The sequence below is a fragment of the Syzygium oleosum genome, unplaced genomic scaffold (assembly GCF_021117445.2).
Source record: "Syzygium oleosum isolate NSW1041296 unplaced genomic scaffold, Sole_v2.1 Sole_v2.36, whole genome shotgun sequence".
Taxonomy (NCBI): Eukaryota; Viridiplantae; Streptophyta; class Magnoliopsida; order Myrtales; family Myrtaceae; genus Syzygium; species Syzygium oleosum.
The window spans coordinates 2,255,451-2,279,536 of NW_026607520.1; the positions used below are offsets into that span (position 1 = coordinate 2,255,451).

At 42.2% G+C, this 24,086-nt stretch overlaps 1 protein-coding gene and 1 pseudogene across 1 annotated transcript; both read right to left on the reverse strand.

The window, feature by feature from the left end:
* LOC115664156 (uncharacterized) lies at positions 1-1,298 on the reverse strand (annotated as a pseudogene).
* A 3,900-nt stretch (positions 1,299-5,198) lies between these two features.
* On the reverse strand, positions 5,199-11,621 carry LOC130135640 (uncharacterized). The gene is made up of 2 exons (XM_056305253.1): positions 10,770-11,621; positions 5,199-5,222 (listed from the first exon to the last, which is right to left on the reverse strand). The coding sequence occupies exons 1-2, from the start codon at positions 11,619-11,621 to the stop codon at positions 5,199-5,201; spliced, it is 876 nt and encodes a 291-aa protein (XP_056161228.1).
* Between the last annotated feature and the right edge of the window lie 12,465 nt (positions 11,622-24,086).

The following is a 24,086-nucleotide window of genomic DNA, read 5'->3' on the forward strand; positions in this document are numbered from 1 at the left end:
GATGTGATTTCCAAACGTAATCGCTTATTCTCCTCGGCCAAGTGTGCAACTTGCTCTTGTAACTTCTCAGCTTTTCTCTTGAGACATCTTTTCTCAGCACGGTTGGTGATCTTCTCAGGCACCATTGGTATCTTCGGGAGTAAATTATCTGGAATCTTGTGTCGTCGAATGTATTCAGCCGTAGCATAATACTTTCTTTCTTTACCCTCTAATTCTTTTTCGGGTCATATGAGCATTTGTGGATGGCACATATCCCACAACGACTTGATTAAAGAAATGCTATCCTCATGGTCGAGGTCTCCGTCAGTGAAGTCGACTCGAATTGAATCAGCTTGCTTCAAAGCTGGGGGAAGCTTTTGCACCACTTGATACTGGCGAGTCACCCTAGTCGGGTAATATTCCATTGCCCCAGTGAATCCCAGTAAAGGGATTGGGCCAACACGTCCACATGTGAGTCTGGCCTCACGAACTTGGAACCATTTAGCATGCCATAGGAAACATTTAGACTTTGGATTTTTAAAGAAAGCCAACCAATTGGAGTAATGATAATCCAGTGCATGTTTTTGTTTATTCTCAAATCTCATGATAGGGTGATCAGAGTTGCTAACTTTACGTATAATCATTAAACCACCAAACCCTTTTAAGTGAGATAAGAATCAAATTTGCAAAAGCTCAAGAGAAGCATGAAAGATTTTGTCACCATTTTCTTTAAATCGAGAAAGGAAAAGAAAAGTTTCTGCCAAGAGGGCATTAACAAAGTTCATTCCCCCACACACTTGCCCCACTAACTTAGCAATCAAAGGATTAATAGCATTCTTACAGTGAGGGAAAAGTATAAATCCAAAGAAAGCTAATAGGAAAATCCTTCTCATTTGAAATGAAGTGCCATTTTGAAAACATTCATCAAGAAATGAAAACGGGCAAGTATTGCGGTGACCTTTCAAAATTTTTCTTATCTTTTCTTCCTTGATTCTCAAAAAATCAGATAAAATCAAGACAGGATTTATTCCGATAGGTGGACTAATTAATTCTGATTCCAAAGTTTTTCCAATGGCAATGCTATATTCTTCCAAGGTTGGAGTGAGCTCATGCTTACCGAAGACGAAAGTAGTTGTCTCTGGACACCAACAATGGGCAAGTGCTTGAATGAGGCCGCCATGAATGTTGATACGCAACAGAGGGAGAAGTCGGTCAATTATTGATTCCACGAACTCACGACTAGCTCGATCTAACTTGTCCCACTACGCGTTGAGTTCCTTCTTGGGAGGGAGGATAAGTTGAATGTCAGAATTTCCCATTGTATATTGACCAAGACTTACTATCAGCCTAATGTCATGGACCGACAAAAAAATACGATAAAGCAAATAAAGTGCGAAGAAAAAGTTCAAAGGACTTACTTTACCAATAACTGGGTGGCAATCACATAGACATATGGATGCTACGTGGCTCGATTTCTACTCTAGAAGGTTTAACAAAGTGGAGCCACGAGGATGATCGGACTAGCAGCGGGCATGCGGACTAAGTCGGGTTCTAGTAACTCCGGCATCATCAAAGAGCCGACCCATGTCGCGGGCATGCGGACCGGGGTGGTAATCCCTTGACATTAAGAAAGAAATTTCGAGATTGAGATGGGCAACTTGTACCGCGGGCGGACGATCGGAGTGGTATCCATCTCAATACCATCCTAGGTGATCCTATGCGGCCCGGGTCCGGCGACAGGTTGTGTGTGCTAGAGTGTAGTGAAAATGCATAGGCATGCACAACAGATCATATGCAAACAGCACTTCAATATCAAAATTAAAACATCCGATCTCAACACCTCCCTGCAAAAAAGTGGTTAACAAACACTCCACCCCTTATAACTCCCATTCTGCAAAAACATTTAACACCTTAAATGTTAGGGACGTACCTGGAATCCTCGCTGCCAAACAAAAATATGTTTTTTTCAAAAAGAGAAAAATCGGCCTAAGTCCACTAAGAGTTTTAACTCAAGTCCCCAGCGGAGTCGCCAAGCTGTCGCGACCTAAAATTTCTCAGGCTAATGGATTATTATGACTAAGCTTAACTCGGACCCTCCCAAGCCCTACCAATTCGCAACTTCGGATTTAAGTTCTTAACGTGCAAATATTTTCATGCTTGGAGTCGCCACTAATCTATTTACGATAGGTCGATTAGAAATCTACATAAAATATAGGGAGATATGTTTTATTCCTACGAACTAGAGATTCTAAGCTCGGGGACTTGGTTGCGCTAGATCTAGTCTAATGCCGTTTCGGTACCTTTTCTTTTCAAAAAAATGTTTTGGCAAACAGTTTGAATTCATTTTAACTTAGTTACTAGCATGTGAAGTGATCATACGGGTGCGCAAATCACCAAAGTAACACCTAATAATCAAAACATTAAATAAATTGCAAGATTGGGAAAATTACTTACGTCGAAGCAACGTAAGCATATGCATTGTTAGCTAGAAAATCACATCAACAATCACAATATGATTTCTAATTAACAAGCAATTCACTCAATATTTTTTGGATTTTCACTTATTTAAATGAAAGCTAACCTATATGTAATGACGTGCAAAAATTAACATTGGATTAATACAGCCTAATATGCAAACTATATGACATGCGACAATATGATATATTTCTAATGACGGGCAAATGATTTATTTTTGGTATTTTTCCAATGAAATTCGGAATTAAAAAAATGCCTAAATTAACATGCAATCTACCAACTTCCTTTTTTATATTTTTTATTGAAATTCGAAATTAAAAGTTACTCAAATTAAGAATGCAATCTATCCTAATCTATCCTAAAGTAACTCATTCTTTTTTGGGATTTTCATGGAAATTCGGAATCTAAAAATAACCTAAATAATCTATTAGGATTAGAATAATACCTAATTTAAACTAGGAAATAAATTGTCTCAAGTCCTAATTTAAATTAAATAATTATCCTATCTTCTAGATACACTCCTAAACATGCAAAACTTCTAATTGAAGTCCTAACTAACATATTTTTAGATTTTCTTTATTTTTTAAAAAATCAAACGACACCATATCACAAAATATTACCGACATCCATTTAAATTTAGAAATAATAGATTGACAAATCGTATCCCAGGCATGAGGATTGGATTGGCCAATTTTTCACGCAATCGCGAATCATATCTCGGGCGGGAGATCGGATTGACGATTTTCCGTACGATCGCGAGTCATATATCGGGCATGAAATCGGACAGTCGATCATATGCACGCTGTGAAATTAGGAAATAATTCCTAATTTAAAGGCTATTCAAGAATTTCACGGATATGAATAATATGTTCGGAGCTTCAATCAACATCAAAACATTCCAAATAATTCGACAAAATATATGGAAATTGAATTAACCCAAATTCTCACCTAGTTCACGGTGTCACCCCGATGCGTTTCCATACTGGATTCGTTAGACACGAATCTTGGACCAACGGATGACGGATCCGGATTGCGGATCGCGGACGGGACTCGCTCAGCAAAGCTTGCTGGTTCGGTGGTTCTCAGCCAGGGCAGGAGTAACTTGCAGTGTGGACTTTTCAGTGGAGGTTGTCACGCCCCGTACCCTACGAACACGTAACATCCCGCCGCGGTCGTTAAGAATGCGACTCCCAGGATTCGTCGCCGACCCGTTACCATCGAAATAAGAGAAAATACGCGGAAGCCAAACGAACACTCCATTCAACGAACATTCAAACGGGATAACAGAGAGAGAATTTAAACAAACCAACGAACTATTTTATAAACTTAACATCACATACATCGATAGAATATACAAGCCTTCCTAAAGGCCACAAACCCAGACCACGCATACTCAAAAAGGGATAGGGTGGTCGATCTGCTCCACTACTCTATTCAAAAGAGGAGCTCCCAAAAAGATAGGGATCTCTAACCCTATCAAAAACCTCCACAACATCCTGGCGGTGCTCCTGGCGAAGCCGGGTCAGATGCCTCACTATAAGAACCGGACGGCAAGGACTCCCATTCAGGTTCTGGCCACTCGACCCACGCTGGAGGCTCTGTCACCATCGGTTCTGGCTCCGGATTAACTACAGTTCCGTCAGGGGGATCAATCTCCATAAGATCCCATAATCCTAAACCATCGTCATGGGGAACATCAAACCCCTCGAGAGGACCAATATTCTGAGCTCCGTCTCTCAGAAACCAAGCCATGTACTTATGAGCTGTCAAGTACTGCTCCCCATCGTCGACCCAAACCGTGCTCTCATACTTCCAATACTCCCTACCCTCTCCTACTGGGTACTCAGTCACCCAATGCTCCATCTCCGTTGGTACCCCGAAACGAAGCGGAGGCTCAGTCATAATCAAGGTCGAGGGTCTGAAAATGTTTAACAACGGGGAATGAGATAAATCTCAATAAGTAAACTGCCTAAGCCTCGACTAGGGCAATACGTACCTCCGGCACCCTAATCATGCCATTCTAACCAAAAGGTTAAGTTCCTATCCAACGGACAATGGTACCACATACTATGCAAGTCTCAATTTGTATCACAACCATGGCAACTATCAATATGCATAACATCAATAATAATAATCCAGACATAATCAATCATTCACACGAGTCTCGATTATAAGATGAAATCACTTCGGCCCGTCCCATACCGTGCCTCACGATTTTATCCTATAATAAAGCTCAAGCATACCATATGCACATAACACTCGAAGTTGTCCAGATTATTAACGACCCACCATAGGTCACACCGAACTCCCGCCGGTCTTCCAGGCATAGCCAGGCATCACCCCACTACTTTGGGCGTGGCAACGTCCGGGATCGAACCCCCCCCGACAAGTCGGGTACCGGACGGCATCCCATTTAGGAGCATCGATCCGGCCTCCACCGCGATCGGCAATGTTTGGGATCGAACCCCCCCCCGACAAGTCGGGTACCAGACAGCATCCGAACTTCCGCCGGGCATCGTCTAGAACTCGTCTTAGACGGAACTCATCATGGTCACACACGTAAATAACCACGCATTGCCAATTTTAATCTTCCTTAATTAGCCAATGCAAGTGTTTATGACGTGCAATGTACTACGAATAAATATGCCATGAATCGCACTCGTTTTCGCATCAAACATCGATATATGATCACGATACGCCATGCCAAGCCAACAATAGCCATAATTAACCACACGATCTTCGTTCTATGCCACGAAATCATCACCAAACTATACGATCAAGACATAGTCAACTAATCAGCCATGATTAAATAAATTAACCATACGATCAAACCAATTAACCATGCGATCAATTTTAAACAACTAATCCACCACACGATCGTCATTAAACCTTTAATCGACACACAATCGACTAATTAGCCATGCGATTGCCAATCAAAGTCACCCGATCAATCTCAAATCTCTAATAAGCCATATGATTAACTTTTATCACATCTTAATTTAATCTAAACCGTAGGATCAAAATTAGCACATAATCATGATAATTAAGCCCTAAAATTAACCTTAACCATTCTAGAACCAATGGGGGCCATATGATCAAAGTCCAAGTCATCCAATTCAGCCACTACCACATGATTATTGCAGCCACAAGACTAACCCACGAATTTAATTAAAACAATCACTAAACAACCATAATTAGCCAAATTAAGCACAATTAGCAACATTAAACATATGATCAAGCTCAAATAACATAATCTACCTATCTTAACATTCAAATCAGCCACATAATTATCAAATCCATCCACCAACAATTTCTCAATTCAGCTTATGCCATAACCCCTAAATTAACCCCTAAATTACCCTAACAACCCCTAAACACTATCCATTGGTAACCTACTAACCTAATCAAGGTTTAGGGAGTTACTTACCACTAATATAAGCTAAGAATCAAGCCAAACCCAGCAGCACCAGTCCCGGCCAAGCCAAGAGCTCCGGCGAACGGCGGCGGCCCAAACGGCGATCCGGCGAACGGCGGCTGCTCCGGGTGTGAACGGCGGCTTGCGGGCGGCTCACGGTGGTCCACGGTGGTCCAAGGTGGTGGCGTGAGGGGCTGATGGGTGGTGGACGGTGGTGGGGAGTGTCTCGGCCAAGAGAGAGGAAGAGAGAGAGAAAAATGAAGAGAGAGAGAGAGCAAGGGAAAAGTGAGGAGAGAGAGTGTGTGAGCTGAACATATCTCACCAAAATGGAGGGCTAGGATGAGTCCTTGATGCCCAAGTATTGATCCAAGGGCTAGAAATGCATCTTGACAAAAGTCTTCTAGAAGGGCATTTTTGTAATTAACCAAAAAGGCAAGGGCAAAGTTGTCCATGAAGATTTTCGGTCACTAGGGTAAAAATACCAATAAGTCCTTCCACTCAACAAATAAATTCTAGAACACACAGGGGTAAAATCGTCTTTTCTAATTTCCGAGCCTAATTTCCCGTTTTCGCGAATTTCTGAGCAAACCGATAATAAAGCGAGCTTAATGCGGCGTCGTCCAATATAATAATTTTGATATCCTTGAAAGTTCGATACCCAAGTTCGGATTCCAATTCGTGGTCAAAATCGCTCAAACGCAACTTTCGTGTATCTCAAACTAACGGGCGGCTTTTAGGGTTTACGCGTGTCGACCCGTGGTTGATTTGATATCAATCCACGTTTAAGTTTACTCGAGCCATGGTGACTTCGGTTGTCATGTAATTACGAGGGTCAATCACTAGTTCCGAACGACACGATCGTTAGAAATTGATTTTGGAACGTTTGGAATGCATACAGTGATTAAACGGCATCACCCGTGACTCAATTGTATAACATTGTTAAATTGTTCCTTAATCATTCTTGGATCTGCCTAAAATGGTCCTAAATATCCCCTCGTCAATTCTTATGGTCGAAGTATCGATCCAGGTTCGAGTTCTTGGGTCGTGCGTATCAAAATCCTAACTAGCCATTCCCTAACGGTTAGTATTCCCAAGAATGGCCAATTCCGAGTGAGATATAACAGAAAGTGCATTGATGATAATATCATTTCATAAATCCCGAAAATGGGTCGAAATTCAGAATGTCACAATTCTTCCCCCCTTACAAAAATTTCGTCCTCGAAATTTACAACCAAACCCAAACTATTCAAACAAATGGGGGTGCTGACGCCTCATGATTTCTTCACTTTCCCACGTGGCTCCTTCCGTTCCATGATGTTGCCAGACTACTTTGACCAACGGGATTGTCTTATTCCGTAGAACTTGTTCTTTTCTGTCTTCTATCCGAATAGGCTTTTCCACATACGACACCTTGTCATCCACGTCTATTTCTTCATAATTCAGCACGTGGGTCGGATCTGGTTCATACTTTCTTAGCATGGACACGTGGAATACATTATGAATCTGAGATAAATTCGGCGGTAAAGCAAGTCGATAGGCTAAAATTCCAATTCTTTCCAATATTTCAAACGGACCTACGTACCTCGGGCTTAACTTCCCTTTCTTACCAAACCGAGATGTTCCTCGCATTGGTGATACCTTGAGGAAAACATGATCTCCTTCTTGAAACTCCAAAGGTCTACGCCGTTTATCTGCATAATTTTTCTGACGACTTTGAGCAGTTTTCAGTCTTTCCCGAATGACCTTAACTGCCTCGACTGACTGTTCTACCAATTCTGGACCCGTAATTCTCCTTTCACCAACTTCATCCCAACAAACTGGTGTTCTGCATGCTCTGCCATATAACGCTTCAAATGGTGCCATTCTGATGCTTTGCTGATAACTATTATTGTAGGCGAATTCAACTAAATGTAACTGTTCTTCCCATCCGCCTTTAAAATCTATCACACAAGCTCGTAACATGTCCTCGAGTGTCTGAATCGTCCTTTCAGACTGACCATCTGTTTGCGGATGATATGCTGTACTATACTGTAACTTCGTTCCCATAGCCGTCTGAAGACTCTTCCAAAAGGTTGCGGTAAACTTAGGGTCTCTGTCCGACGTAATAGTTACTGGTACTCCATGAAGACGAACTATCTGTCGCATATACAGCTCGGCATACTTATCCATTGCGAAATCCTTTCGCACTGCCAGAAAATGTGCCGACTTAGTCAATCTGTCGACGATAACCCAAATGGAATCGTGACCTCTCTGGCTCCTTGGTAATCCCATAACGAAGTCCATGGTAACATGCTCCCATTTCCACTCTGGAATTTCCAAAGGTTGCAGCTGTCCACCGGGCTTACAATGCTGCGCCTTTACTTGTTGGCACGTCAAACACCGGGCCACATGCTTGGCTACCTCCACTTTCATTCCGTTCCACCAGTAGTGCTGACGCAAATTTTGATACATTTTTGTGCTACCCGGATGAATGCTATAGTTGCTACGGTGAGCTTCTGCCAAGATTTCTTCCTTAAGCTCTACGTCATCGGGCACACACAAACGTCCACGAAACTTCAAGATTCCGTCCTCGGATACTTGAAAGTCAACCTTTCTCTTAGTTTCGTCCATTTGCAGAATCTTTTGAATATCGGGGTCCGTAGATTGTAATGCCTTAATTTTAGCCTGAATTTCTGGTTCAATCCTTAAAGTGGCTAACAAGCTTGAGAGGTGACCCACCTCAAACTTAAATTCAGAATCCCGTACTCCCTCGAGTAAAGTCCACTCTTTAATCATCAAATGCGCGATGCTCGATTTCCGACTAAGTGCATCCGCTACTTTGTTAGCCTTTCCCGGGTGGTATAAGATGTCACAGTCGTAATCGTTTAGAAGTTCCATCCATCGGCGTTGTCTCATATTCAATTCTTTCTGAGAAAACAAATATTTCAAACTCTGATGATCCGTGTAGATTTGAAACCTTTCTCCACATAAATAATGCCTCCAAATTTTAAGTGCAAAGATGATGGCCGCAAGTTCTAAATCATGTGTCGGGTAGTTCATCTCGTGAGGTCTCAACTGTCGCGATGCGTATGCAACGACTCTTCCATGTTGCATTAAAACACATCCTAATCCCTTCGCGACGCATCACTATAAATCTCGTATCCTCCGGACACGAGGGTATTATCAATCGGTGCGGTAGTCAACTTATGCTTAAGCTCTTGGAAACTTCTCTCGCACTTATCCGTCCATTCGAACTTTGTTTCCTTCTTTAGTAAGCGAGTCAAAGGAGTGGCTATCGCGGAGAACCTTTCCACGAATCTTCTATAATAGCCAGCTAGTCCTAGAAAACTCCGAACTTCTGTCACTTGTCGTAGGTCTCGGCCAATTCATAACTGCCTCAATCTTAGTTGGATCCACTGAGATTCCATCCCCAGAGATCACATGTCCAAGAAATGCTACACGATTCAGCCAGAACTCACACTTACTAAACTTAGCGTAAAGTGCGTGTTCTCTTAAGGTCCGTAGAACCATTCTTAAATGTTGCTCATGCTCCTCGGGACTTTTCGAGTATATCAATATGTCGTCGATGAACACTATAACGAATAAATCCAAGAATTCCTTGAATACCCGATTCATCAAATCCATAAAAGCAGCTGGGGCATTAGTCAATCCGAACGGCATAACCGTAAACTCGTAATGTCCATATCTTGTACGAAATGCCGTCTTCGGTATATCCTCCTTTTTAATCCTTAACTGATGGTAGCCCGTTCTTAAGTCTATCTTGGAAAATACCGAAGCCCCTTGCAGTTGATCAAACAAGTCATCTATTCTTGGTAATGGATACTTGTTCTTGATGGTCACTTGATTCAACTGCCGATAGTCGATGCACAAACGCAACGAACCATCTTTCTTTCTGACGAACAACACCGGTGCTCCCCACGGTGACGCACTTGGACGAATGAATCCCTTGTCTAGCAGCTCTTGCATCTGAACTTTTAACTCCTTCAATTCTGATAAGGCCATTCTGTAGGGTGCTCTAGAGATTGGCTCCGTCCCAGGGGCCAACTCAATTACAAACTCCACTTCCCTTTCAGGTGGTAATCCCGGCAATTCTTTAGGAAAGACATCGGGAAAGTTACACACCTCGGCTATGTCCTCTAGCCTTGACTCCTCAGCCAATGAGTCAAATACAGCCGCTAGGTAACCTTGGCATCCTTCATCCAACAGCTTAGTCACCTCAAGCGACGAAATCCAAGGAATCGAGGTTCCTCCTCGGTTTCCGACAAATTCATATCGAGGATGACCAACAGGATTAAATTGGATCACCCTTCTACTACAGTCCATCACGGCCCTTTGTTTTACTAGCCAATCCATACCAATAATGACGTCAAAATCAAACATAGCCAACACCACCAAATCAATTAATTCCTCTCTACCACCAATGACTATCTTACAGTTCGAGCATCCTACTGAGATTAGCACTTTATCCTTTAGAGGAGTAGTAACATGCAACATTACTTCTAACGGTTTCGGTTCAATCCCGATCAATCTAACAAATTGTTCGACACAAATGAATGCGATGCTCCTGGATCAAACAAGGCATAAGCAGCATGATCACATAAAGAGACCGTACACGTGACCACGCCGGGCGCATCCTCCGCCTCTTTGCGAGCCATAGCATAAACTCTTCCTTGTCTTTGGGGGTCGATTCGATTATTCCGGGAGCGGTTCTAGCCTGATTCCCCATCCGAGGTTGTTGTGGTTGAAATGGCGACCTAACTTGTCGATTCGGGCAATCCTTCACTTGGTGACCATGCTGGCCACATCCAAAGCAAGTTCCATTCCTGCCAGGGCAAGGGCCATTCCCATGCCTTCTTCCGCAAAATCGACACGGAGTTCCAGAATAGTAGGTCGGCTTTACGATATTCTTTTTAACAGGAGGGACAAATCGTTTATTCCCATTCATAGGTTTCTTTCCAAAGTTACGATTATCCCTAGCCGGTATAAACCGCGATCCAGATGCGGCATTCCTCTCGGTCATATCTCTCTCAATCATCTGAGCCCGCTCATAAAGCTCGTTGTAATCCCTAAGGTTCAGGGGTATCAGTCGGCTGCGAAGTTCCGGCTTTAAACCATCTCGAAACCTTCTTGCCTTATCCAAAGGATTCTCGACCATCCTCGGTGCAAACTTCGATAACCTAGCAAATTCCGCCTCGTACTGATCCACAGTCATCTGATTCTGGCGAAGCCGTAAGAATTCTGCCATCTTCTGTTCTTGAGCACTCTCAGAAAAGTACTTTCCATTAAAGGCATCGACGAAGCCGGTCCAATTCGGCACAGTGCCCACTGGGAAAATTCTTTCTCGAGTGGCCTTCCACCAATCATTAGCATTATCTTGAAGTTGATACACAGCCAAAGTCACCTTTTCCTCCTCCGTGCACCCCAGAAGTGCAAAGGCCTTTTCCAATTCCTCAACCCAGCGAGTGGCAACCTCGGGATCACCTTTCCCGTCGAACTTTGATGGCTTAAGTTTCAAGAACTGCTCCACCAACTTGTGCATTTGGCGATTCTCATTTCCATTTCCATTCCCCGGATTATTCTGTGCGGCGGCAGCAGCCTCAGCAGCAGCAGCAGCAGTTCGTTCTTGGGTCTGCAAGCCTATTAACTGTCCAATCGCCTCTAGAGCCCTTAAAACCCCATCAACTCTAGGATCCTCTGCCGTTCTAGCTCGCGAACTCGATGCACCACTGGTTCCTCTACCCCGGGTGTTCATCCTCACAGAAATCACTCCAAACACCTAAGCCTGCTATAATTCCACCATGGAATCAAAGACTTAAATCAACTACTCGGCTTAAGCAGTTCTAGGCAACGAACTACAGCAAGCAATTGTAAGCAAGCAATCACCCCAAATAAGCATCATAAGTACACACTTAGCAAGAGTATAGATCTTACCTTAGAGCGCCTGTAACGTTAGTAATAGCACTAAACCACTCAGCACTCATAAGCAGATAACAGTATGATGTTAATTCAAGCCTACCAATCACAAGCACATATTCTCAAAGCACGCACAAAGCGTCACAAACTTGTGATCAAGGCAAGTCTCTCTAACCAGCTACCCCAAAATCATCGCTCCTTATCACTCCAGGTCTCGACCAAACATGGATCGAGCTAACCTTGCTCTGATACCACTTAAACGGGGATGTCACGCCCCGTACCCTACGAACACGTAACATCCCGCCGCGGTCGTTAAGAATGCGACTCCCAGGATTCGTCGCCGACCCGTTACCATCGAAATAAGAGAAAATACGCGGAAGCCAAACGAACACTCCATTCAACGAACATTCAAACGGGATAACAGAGAGAGAATTTAAACAAACCAACGAACTATTTTATAAACTTAACATCACATACATCGATAGAATATACAAGCCTTCCTAAAGGCCACAAACCCAGACCACGCATACTCAAAAAGGGATAGGGTGGTCGATCTGCTCCACTACTCTATTCAAAAGAGGAGCTCCCAAAAAGATAGGGATCTCTAACCCTATCAAAAACCTCCACAATATCCTGGCGGTGCTCCTGGCGAAGCCGGGTCGGATGCCTCACTATAAGAACCGGACGGCAAGGACTCCCATTCGGGTTCGGCCACTCGACCCACGCCGGAGGCTCTGTCACCATCGGTTCTGGCTCCGGATTAACTACAGTTCCGTCAGGGGGATCAATCTCCATAAGATCCCATAATCCTAAACCATCGTCATGGGGAACATCAAACCCCTCGAGAGGACCAATATTCTGAGCTCCGTCTCTCAGAAACCAAGCCATGTACTTATGAGCTGTCAAGTCACTGCTCCCCATCGTCGACCCAAACCGTGCTCTCATACTTCCGATACTCCCTACCCTCTCCTACTGGGTACTCAGTCACCCAATGCTCCATCTCCGTTGGTACCACGAAACGAAGCGGAGGCTCAGTCATAATCAAGGTCGAGGGTCTGAAAATGTTTAACAACGGGGAATGAGATAAATCTCAATAAGTAAACTGCCTAAGCCTCGACTAGGGCAATACGTACCTCCGGCACCCTAATCATGCCATTCTAACCAAAAGGTTAAGTTCCTATCCAACGGACAATGGTACCACATACTATGCAAGTCTCAATTTGTATCACAACCATGGCAACTATCAATATGCATAACATCAATAATAATAATCCAGACATAATCAATCATTCACACGAGTCTCGATTATAAGATGAAATCACTTCGGCCCGTCCCATACCGTGCCTCACGATTTTATCCTATAATAAAGCTCAAGCATACCATATGCACATAACACTCGAAGTTGTCCAGATTATTAACGACCCACCATAGGTCACACCGAACTCCCGCCGGTCTTCCGGCATAGCCAGGCATCACCCCACTACTTTGGGCGTGGCAACGTCCGGGATCGAACCCCCCTCGACAAGTCGGGTACCGGACGGCATCCCATTTAGGAGCATCGATCCGGCCTCCACCGCGATCGGCAATGTCTGGGATCGAACCCCCCCCGACAAGTCGGGTACCAGACAGCATCCGAACTTCCGCCGGGCATCGTCTAGAACTCGTCTTAGACGGAACTCATCATGGTCACACACGTAAATAACCACGCATTGCCAATTTTAATCTTCCTTAATTAGCCAATGCAAGTGTTTATGACGTGCAATGTACTACGAATAAATATGCCATGAATCGCACTCGTTTTCGCATCAAACATCGATATATGATCACGATACGCCATGCCAAGCCAACAATAGCCATAATTAACCACACGATCTTCGTTCTATGCCACGAAATCATCACCAAACTACACGATCAAGACATAGTCAACTAATCAGCCATGATTAAATAAATTAACCATACGATCAAACCAATTAACCATGCGATCAATTTTAAACAACTAATCCACCACACGATCGTCATTAAACCTTTAATCGACACACAATCGACTAATTAGCCATGCGATTGCCAATCAAAGTCACCCGATCAATCTCAAATCTCTAATAAGCCATATGATTAACTTTTATCACATCTTAATTTAATCTAAACCGTAGGATCAAAATTAGCACATAATCATGATAATTAAGCCCTAAAATTAACCTTAACCATTCTAGAACCAATGGGGGCCATATGATCAAAGTCCAAGTCATCCAATTCAGCCACTACCACATGATTATTGCAGCCACAAGACTAACCCACGAATTTAATTAAAACAATCACTAAACAACCATAATTAGCCAAATTAAGCACAATTAGCAACATTAAACATATGATCAAGCTCAAATAACATAATCTACCTATCTTAACATTCAAATCAGCCACATAATTATCAAATCCATCCACCAACAATTTCTCAATTCAGCTTATGCCATAACCCCTAAATTAACCCCTAAATTACCCTAACAACCCCTAAACACTATCCATTGGTAACCTACTAACCTAATCAAGGTTTAGGGAGTTACTTACCACTAATATAAGCTAAGAATCAAGCCAAACCCAGCAGCACCAGTCCCGGCCAAGCCAAGAGCTCCGGCGAACGGCGGCGGCCCAAACGGCGATCCGGCGAACGGCGGCTGCTCCGGGTGTGAACGGCGGCTTGCGGGCGGCTCACGGTGGTCCACGGTGGTCCAAGGTGGTGGCGTGAGGGGCTGATGGGTGGTGGACGGTGGTGGGGAGTGTCTCGGCCAAGAGAGAGGAAGAGAGAGAGAAAAATGAAGAGAGAGAGAGAGCAAGGGAAAAGTGAGGAGAGAGAGTGTGTGAGCTGAACATATCTCACCAAAATGGAGGGCTAGGATGAGTCCTTGATGCCCAAGTATTGATCCAAGGGCTAGAAATGCATCTTGACAAAAGTCTTCTAGAAGGGCATTTTTGTAATTAACCAAAAAGGCAAGGGCAAAGTTGTCCATGAAGATTTTCGGTCACTAGGGTAAAAATACCAATAAGTCCTTCCACTCAACAAATAAATTCTAGAACACACAGGGGTAAAATCGTCTTTTCTAATTTCCGAGCCTAATTTCCCGTTTTCGCGAATTTCTGAGCAAACCGATAATAAAGCGAGCTTAATGCGGCGTCGTCCAATATAATAATTTTGATATCCTTGAAAGTTCGATACCCAAGTTCGGATTCCAATTCGTGGTCAAAATCGCTCAAACGCAACTTTCGTGTATCTCAAACTAACGGGCGGCTTTTAGGGTTTACGCGTGTCGACCCGTGGTTGATTTGATATCAATCCACGTTTAAGTTTACTCGAGCCATGGTGACTTCGGTTGTCATGTAATTACGAGGGTCAATCACTAGTTCCGAACGACACGATCGTTAGAAATTGATTTTGGAACGTTTGGAATGCATACAGTGATTAAACGGCATCACCCGTGACTCAATTGTATAACATTGTTAAATTGTTCCTTAATCATTCTTGGATCTGCCTAAAATGGTCCTAAATATCCCCTCGTCAATTCTTATGGTCGAAGTATCGATCCAGGTTCGAGTTCTTGGGTCGTGCGTATCAAAATCCTAACTAGCCATTCCCTAACGGTTAGTATTCCCAAGAATGGCCAATTCCGAGTGAGATATAACAGAAAGTGCATTGATGATAATATCATTTCATAAATCCCGAAAGTGGGTCGAAATTCAGAATGTCACAGAGGTGGTAACGACAGCAAGCTCAGGATTCCACCAACGACACCAACGGTGGAGTTGATGGTAGTGTAAGCTCGGTTTGATAATCTACAGGACAACTTTGGCTTGCCTGCAAAATAGAAACACGGGAAGATCGCTGACTCGGAAAGGCAGCGATCATGTCGTTTCGAGCAAAAAGGGGTCCATGACAGCTCCTCGGCTCGTGAAGGCAGCGGGGGCGCAGCGGGCTCGTGCAGACAGCAGGGACGTGGTGGAGCTAGACGTGGCAGCAGCAATGTTTTCACAGATTAATGCCGTCTCAGTCGGGTGATGCAGGGGTGAGCGAAGGAACAGCCTCAAAGCACCACAGCAGCAAAGCGTCGCGGATCAACAACGCCAACGTCAGGAAGCGGCAAGGTCATAGCTTCTTTGTTGCCGTTCTCGATGAAGCACGAAGAAGAAGGTGAAGAAAATTCTCTCTGTCCCTCTCTGTCTTGTGTGTCTTTTTCATGAAAAGCTCTCGCCAATGGAGACAATTCTCTCTCTCTCTCTCTCTATATTGTGGCCGTGAATGTTGTGAACGAAGCCCCCCTATTTATATGTAAAACAACATAAAGCCCCCAAGAAAAGAACATGATGCAGCTTCCAATTGTGGATGCATTGAAATATATATATTTTTATTCTTTTCCTTCTTTTGTTATTTCTCCAGAAGCCACATCTTCTTACCAATCCTTTCTTTCCTTTCTTTAATCCCTTTGTCCGCAAGTTTGTATCCACCAGCTTGAGTGAATCCTCTTTCCTTAATTCTTGCTCTGATAACGCTTTGCTTTCCAATTGTTTCTTGACCCAAAGATTTTCATGATATTTTCTCAATATTTCCTAATCCAATGTGCCACACGCGCAACACACATGTCAATAACGAGTTGGGCCGAATTTTTAATTCACACGGGCTTGATCCAATTAATTCGATTGGGTTCAGAACCTCTGTACTTGAGTCCATTAACTCCATTTCAATTAAATTTTGTTAAGCCCATCTGCCACCAGTATGATGCAAATGCAACTACTTAATAAATGTTCTTAAAACTAAATGCTATGTAATTTAACTTTAATATTTTTGTTAGGGACTAAAATTTAATCCCTAATTTTCTGTGCAATTAATCACTAAATGGTTAGTCAAAATTTAGGTGTCAACAAAAAGACTTAACAAATGAACACTTGGAACTCATATCAGGTATTTGGAAGGTTCAAAGATCTTCGAGTACTTGGACCTCACATCAGGTACTTGAAAAAGACTTAACCAATAAATACTTGGAAGTCACATCAGGTATAAAGGTTCAAACATCCGTAATTCATGTCAGATATTCGAAGAGATTTAATAAATACCTGGAAGTCACGTCAGGTATTTCTTGACGAAATATCCAAAACACACCTTAGACAATTGAAAAGGATTGGGTAACAAACATCTGGGATTTAATCCAAGAGTTTAGAGATGTCGTAATATCTAGAACTCACTTTAGATATCCGAAAAAGATTTTAAAATATCCGGAACTCACCTCAGATGATCATGGATAGACATATGGAATTAATTTTCGATAGTCTAAAACAGTTTTAAAATATCCGGAGCACACCTCGAATTTTTGAAGGGATACCTAGAACCATCCTCATGTATATGAAAAGACATCTGGAACTCACCTTAGATAGTCTTAAAAGATACCTGGAACAAACTTCAAGTAGGATAAATGGACTTTTGGAACTCACCTCAGGTTGTCGAGAATGATTCCTTATATAGACATTTGGAAATCACCTCAGATATAGACTAGACAACTGGGACTTACCTCAAGTTGTCAAGAAGGATACCTGATACTCACCTCAGGTTGTCGAGAAGAATACCTGGAACTCACTTCAGGTTGGGTAGACAAACATCTAGAACTCACTTCAGATAGTCTGGAAAAGTTTTGAAGTATCTGAAACTCGCCTTGGATTTTTTTTAACGGTACCTGGAACTCACATTAGGTTGTCGAGAAGGAAACCTGGAACTCACCTCAGGTAGGGTAGACAGACATCTAGAACTCACTTCAGATAGTTTGGAAAAGTTTTGAAGTATCCAGAACTCGCCTCAGATTTTTTTCAGGGTACCTAGAACTCACTTCAGGTTGTCGAGAAGGAAACCTGGAACTCACTTCAGGTAGGGTAGATAGACATCTGGAACTCACTTCAAATAGTCTGGAAAAGTTTTGAAATATCCGGAACTCGCCTCGGATACTGGAAGTGTACCTGGAACTCACCTCAGGTAGTATGGGTTGTCTTGATAACATATACCTGGAATCCTCATCATGTATTGAAATTTGCTTAAATGATTCCGAGGTAAACAAAGTACTCACCGGATAGCTTTGGTCTCTCTATTGGATATTGTTAGAGAAAATATATACATGAGGCAAACACAATTTATCGGGGTAAGTACAACGCAAGTGCCATAACCTTTGTACGGAGGATACTTAAGTGCCATAACTTTTTTTTGGCTCACTTGAGTGCCATAACTTCCAAAAAAAAGATCACTTAAGTGCCACTTACAAGCTGGTTGTGAGGGCCCAAAACCGCGGCTTTTCTGGCCGAACGGTGACCTTCCCAACGAGGCGAGCACCACCAGCTTGAAGAGGGGGGTGTCGGTGAATCATTCCATGGCCTCCGTTCGTCTCGAAATTTCCGTTTTAGCCTCCGTTGACGAAGGTAAAAATGCTTCGTAGTCATACAAATCGGCTCAATAAATGTGTGACTACGAAACATTTTTACCTTCGTCAATGGAGGCTAAAACGGAAATTTCGAGACAAACGGAGGCCATGGAATGATTCACCGACACCCCCTCTTCAAGCTGGTGGTGCTCGCCTCGCCGGAAAGGTCATCGTTCGATCGAAAAAGTTACGGTTTCAAGCCCTCACGACTAGCTTGTTAGAGGGATTGGTCATGAGGGCCCGAAACCGCGGCTTTTCCAGCCAAACGGTGACCTTCCTGGTGAGGCGAGCACCACCAGCTTGAAGAGGAGGTGTCGGTGAATTATTCCATGGTCTCCGTTCATCTCAAAATTTCTGGTTTAGCCACCGTTGACGAAGGTAAAAATGCTTCGTAGTCACACATTTATCGAGCCGATTTGTGTAACTACGAAGCATTTTTACCTTCGTCAACGGAGACTAAAACGAAAATTTCGAGATGAACGGAGGCCATGAAATGATTCATCGACACCCCATCTTCAAGCCGGTGGTGCTCGCCTCGCCGGGAAGGTTACCGTTTGGCTGGAAAAGCCGCAGTTTCGGGCCCTCACGACCAACCTCTATGACAAGCTAGTAGTGAGGGCCTGAAACCGCGGCTTTTCCGGTCGAACGGTGACCTTCCCGGCGAGGCGAGCACCATCAGCTTGAAGAGGAGGTGTTGGTGAATCATTCCATAGCCTCCGCTCGTCTTTAAATTTCCGTTTTAGCCTCCGTTGACGAAGGTAAAAATGCTTCGTAGTCACACAAATCGGCTCGATAAATTGTGTGACTACGAAGCATTTTTACCATTGTCAACGGAGTCTAAAATGGAAATTTCGAGATGAACGGAAGCCATGGAATGATTCATCGACACCTCCTCTTCAAGCTGGTGGTGCTCGCCTCGCCGGGAAGGTCACTGTTCGACCGGAAAAGCTGCGTTTTTAGGCTCTCACGACCAGCTCGTAAGTGGCACTTAAGTGATCTTTTTTTTTTTAAGTTATGGCACTCAAGTGAGCCAAAAAAAGGTTATGGCACTTAAGTGTCCTCCGTACAAAAGTTATGGTACTTGCACTGTACTTACCCCCAATTTATCTATGAACACATATCTCTGGAAAAACTCATTAAACTCATCGGCTGGGATTTATGCATAACAATTTCACTGTGATTACATCACCAAATTTCCATAGAAAAAGTCATCATCAGGACGATATTTATTCACGAAATGGATTTGCTCAAAATGCCAAACGAGAGATTTTCAGTCTGAAAGGACTTTTGACTCACACTTACTTAGAAGGCTGTCATGTCCCGACCATTGATACGGGAAAAAGAGAATAATTGCTTGATGTTACCATTGTCACGTCGACAAAGGTTCCGGGTTTTCTCGCAAGTGGTACAACCTTATCAATCTGAGGGGTCTTTTGATAGAATTGTAATGTAGGCTTGGCCAATGGCTTAGCAAAAGGATAAGTCATTTCATGGCTTTGAAAGAATTGTTTTTCAATCATCGTCTCCGTCGGGTTTATAAGTCAAGAACCCTGCAAAAGAGATAGAAACAATCTTGCCCGCACTTCCTCGAGCGAAACTTTTAACATTTGAAACCCCTATGTTAATTTAAGTGCCTTAGGCTGCGCATGGCAACTTGCCAAATAGTGTTTGATTCTGTTCTTTTGTTCCTAGAATCAGTTTGGGAATAGAAATCCGTTTGTTTAATTTTTTGATTCTGGGCACAAATTCTTGCAAATTTGTGCCCAGAATCAGTTTTGGAGCAGAATCAAGAATAAAAAAAAAGTAGCTTCTTGATTCTGGAAACAAAAATGAGAATCAATTTTTTTTTCTTCTTCTTTTTCTTGGTTTTTAATATAGCTTCTAATGTCCGGCGTGAGGGCCACCCTCGCCGTATTTGGCGAGATTAAAATATTATTAATAAAAAAATTTTACCGGCCATGGCAACAAAAATAAAAAATATATTATTAATAAAAAAATTTACTGGCCATGGCGAAAAAAATAAAAAATATATTTTCAATAAAAATATTTTTTATTTAAAATATTTTAATAAAAAAATTATTTATTTAAAATATTTTAATAAAAAAATTATTTATAAAAAAATATTGTACCAGCCATGGCCAGCGACCAGGCCATGGCAAAAAAAATACAAATATATTTTCAATAAAAATATTTTTTATTTAAAATATTTTAATAAAAAAATTATTTATAAAAAAATATTGTACCAGCCATGGCCAGCGACCAGGCCATGGCAAAAAAAATAAAAAATATATTTTCAATAAAAATATTTTTTATTTAAAATATTTTAATAAAAATTATTATTATTAAAAAAATTATTTATAAAAAAATATTTTACCAGCCAGGGCCAGCGACCAGGCCATGGCAAAAAAAAATAAAAAAAATAATTTCAATAAAAATATTTTTTATTTAAAATATTTTAATAAAAAAATTATTTTACCAGCCATGGCCAGCGACCAGGCCATGGCAAAAAAAATAAAAAAAATAATTTCAATAAAATATTTTTTATAAAAAAATATTTTCTCGGCCATGGTCAGCGCCCGAGCCATGGAGAAAAAAAAATAAAAAAAATATTTTCAATAAAAATATTTTTTAGTAAAATATTTTTAAAAAAAATTATTAATAAAACAAATTTTATAAGAAAATTTTTTACCGGCCATGACCAAAAAAATAAAAAAATTATTTTTAATAAAAGTATTATTAATTAAAAAATATTTTACCGACCATGGCCAAGAAGGAGGAGAAGAAAAAAGAAAAGAAAGAAATATTAAAATATTTAAAATGTTATTAAAATATTATTAATAAAAAGAAATTTTATGCCATTACCAAACGCATTTTTGTTCCCGGGCACAGAATTTTGGACAATTATCAAATGCCTTTAAATGTTCAGAATCAGTTCCCGGACACAGAATAAAAAAGAATCATTTCTGACCAGAATCTGTTCTCGGGCACGGAATGGTTGCCATGCGCAGCCTAAAATCTAAAGAGACTTTAAAGGGGCATAATGTAGGCTAGGTTTATGGTTTGAGAAACGAGAGGATTCGTTAGGCTCAAAGATTTTCATGGAAGGGGTTTGAAGTTGGTGATCATCTCGGCATCATTACCAATCTTCTCTTTCATGAGAGTCCAACACTAATCTTCACAAAATCGCAACCTTTTCATGAGGATGATTTTTGCAAACTTGGCCTTCAGTCTTAACAATTGGACTTCAATATTTTTTTCTTTCACTCTTTTTTTTCTTTCTTCTTTCCTTTTCTTTTCTTTCATTCTTCTTCTTCTACTTCTTTTTTTGACTCTTTTTCAACACATTTCTTACGGTGCTCCAAAGGACCCAGCTAAATGTGCTGTCAACAATTCAGTTCTTTTGAACTCTCAGGGTTTTTATCTACAGTCCATGCTCCGAATCATGCTGTCTCAATGTAGCAACTCATTTTCCTCGCCCCAATGTGGGGGATGATCACACCAAACAGGTTTGAGAAATGAATTTACAAGCTCAACTGGGTTACGCAATGGATAAAAGTGTGTATGATAGAGAAAGAAATGCCGTGACATTCTAAATTTGAACCAATTTTTGGGATTTATGAAATGAATATTTCTTCAATGCGCTTTCAGTGAAATCTCGCTCGAAATTGATTACTCTCGAGTAGACTAACCGTTAGGGAATGGCTAGCTAGGAATCAAGTACGTGGACATAAGAACTTGGCCATGGATTGACACTTCAACCATAAGGATTGGCAAGGAAATATTTTGGGCCGTTAAAGGCCGATCTAAAGATGGTTATGGAATGATTCGCAAATGTCATGCAATTGGATCGCGAGTGATTCTGCTTGGCCATTGTATGAATTTCGATTGATCCTAAACCTAATTCGAACGATCGCGTCATTCGGAACTAGTGATTGACCCTCACAATTACATGACAACCGAAGTCGCCATGGCTCGAGTAAACTTAGATGTGGCTCGATATCGAATTGGCCACGAGTTGATATGCGTAATTCCTAAAAGTTGTCCGTTAGTTCGAGATACACTAAAGTCGCATTCGATTGAATTTTGCCATTAATTAGAATCCGAACTGGATATCGAAGTTTCAAGATTTCCATGACTAATTTGTCGGACGTCGTCTTGTTAAACGTGGCCAATTATCGGGTTGATCAGAAATTTGGAAAAAGAAAAATTGGGCAAAATATTTTGTGGCTAATGTTGGACCTCCCCCTCGCTCCTCTCTCTCTCCTCTCTCTCTCTCTCTCCTCTCCTTCTTTCCCGCTGACCTCCCACGCTGCCCCCACTTGTTGACTGCTTTTCCGCTGACTTCTTCCTTCCCTCACGTGATCGCCTGTTTCGCCTTGAACCCATATTGTTGCCGACTTGCTGCGCATTCTTCGCTTCACGCTGCCGCTGCCCATGCCTTTGACTCTCACCCACTCCTCTCTCTCTTCTTCTTCTTCTTCTTTTCTTTTCCTTCTTGGCAGTTGCTGCTCTTCGTGTGTTCTGTTTCTGCTCCACTGGTTCTACTTCGCTGCTGCTTCTATTTCTTTCTTGGGCTGATGTTTCTGCTTCACTGCTTCGGTTTCTTGCTGCTGCTCACGGCTTGACCAACCCCTTTTCCCTCTCGTCATCACCACCACCCACGATCACCCTGACACCATCACCGACCACTTGAGCTGCCACCTGTCGTCCACCCTCACTGTTGCTTCACCGAAGTAGCCGTTGCCGTGCTAAGGCTCTCTATTGCTCCCGTTGCTCGGTTTTCTTGCTTAGGCTAAGAGTAAGTGTTCCCTAAGCCTTAGTTAGGATAATGGGTTACTAATGGACACGTTAGGGATGGTTTAAGGGCTGTGGATAGTTGGTTTAGTGGCTAGTTATACTTGGTTGGTGGTGCTTGTTGGTTGATTTCCGATAGGGTTGCTGCTGCGTAGCTGGACTTTGCTATTTTCTCTTTGACTGTTGTGGGCCGAATTTGTGAAAGTGTTATTCATGAAAGTTGTTTATAACATCTTGAAGTATGACATATATTAAATCTATAATTTTTGGAGATCATTTGGGGTCATTCGAAAGTCCATTTTCGGACAGTCTCAAAACTGCCGGAGTTACTGTTCACCCGACCTTTTGGTCTTTCCGATTTTCTACAAATTTTTGCAGTCCTCGTTTCAACAAACTTCCTTCACAAAAATTGTTAAAAACATTTTTTTCTATGACATATAAAAATGTCAGAGCTTTTCAAAGTGATTTGGGTACTGAATGAGTTGTATTTTGATGGTGTGAGGGGCTGTCCGAGCGAATCGGGTTCTGTCCGGATTTGAGTATCAAAACGAGGCATTTAAAGTTAGAACTGGATTTTGTATCCTTCATGAAAAATGTTTACCAAGATGTTTTGTACAACATATCCAAATTTCAGAATTTTTGGAGTTGATTTACTATTTATTTCAAATGGATTTCGGTCACTACGCAACTGACCGATTTGGACCCGGTTTTGTACATTCTCGGTTTTTCTCTCTTGAGAATTATTCGGTGTTATCATGGCATTTTGACGGATTTAGTTGACATTGAGCTAATTTACAAAGATAAGAATTGGTAATGATTGCTGAGGTGTGTACATGGTCACGACACGTTCAGTCCAGGCCGGAGTTCTAGACGATGCCCGGCGGGAGTTCGGATGCCATCTTGTTCCTGGGGTTGCCGGGGGGGTGTTCGATCCCAGACGATGCCGATCGCGGTGGAGGCCGGATCGATGCTCCTAAGTGGAATGCCGTTGGGTACCCGACTTGCCGGGGGGTGTTCGATCCCTAACATTGCCGTCGCCGACATAGCGGGACGATGCCTGGTTACGC

Excerpts from the sequence above, each read along its gene's own strand:
- LOC130135640 (XM_056305253.1), bottom strand. The coding sequence starts at position 11,621 with ATGAACACCCGGGGTAGAGGAACCAGTGGTGCATCGAGTTCGCGAGCT. Across the intron at positions 5,223-10,769 it reads CTCCTGTTAAAAAGAATATC|TTTGGTGATGATTTCGTGGC; the intron begins GTAAAGCCGACC and ends TTGATCGTATAG.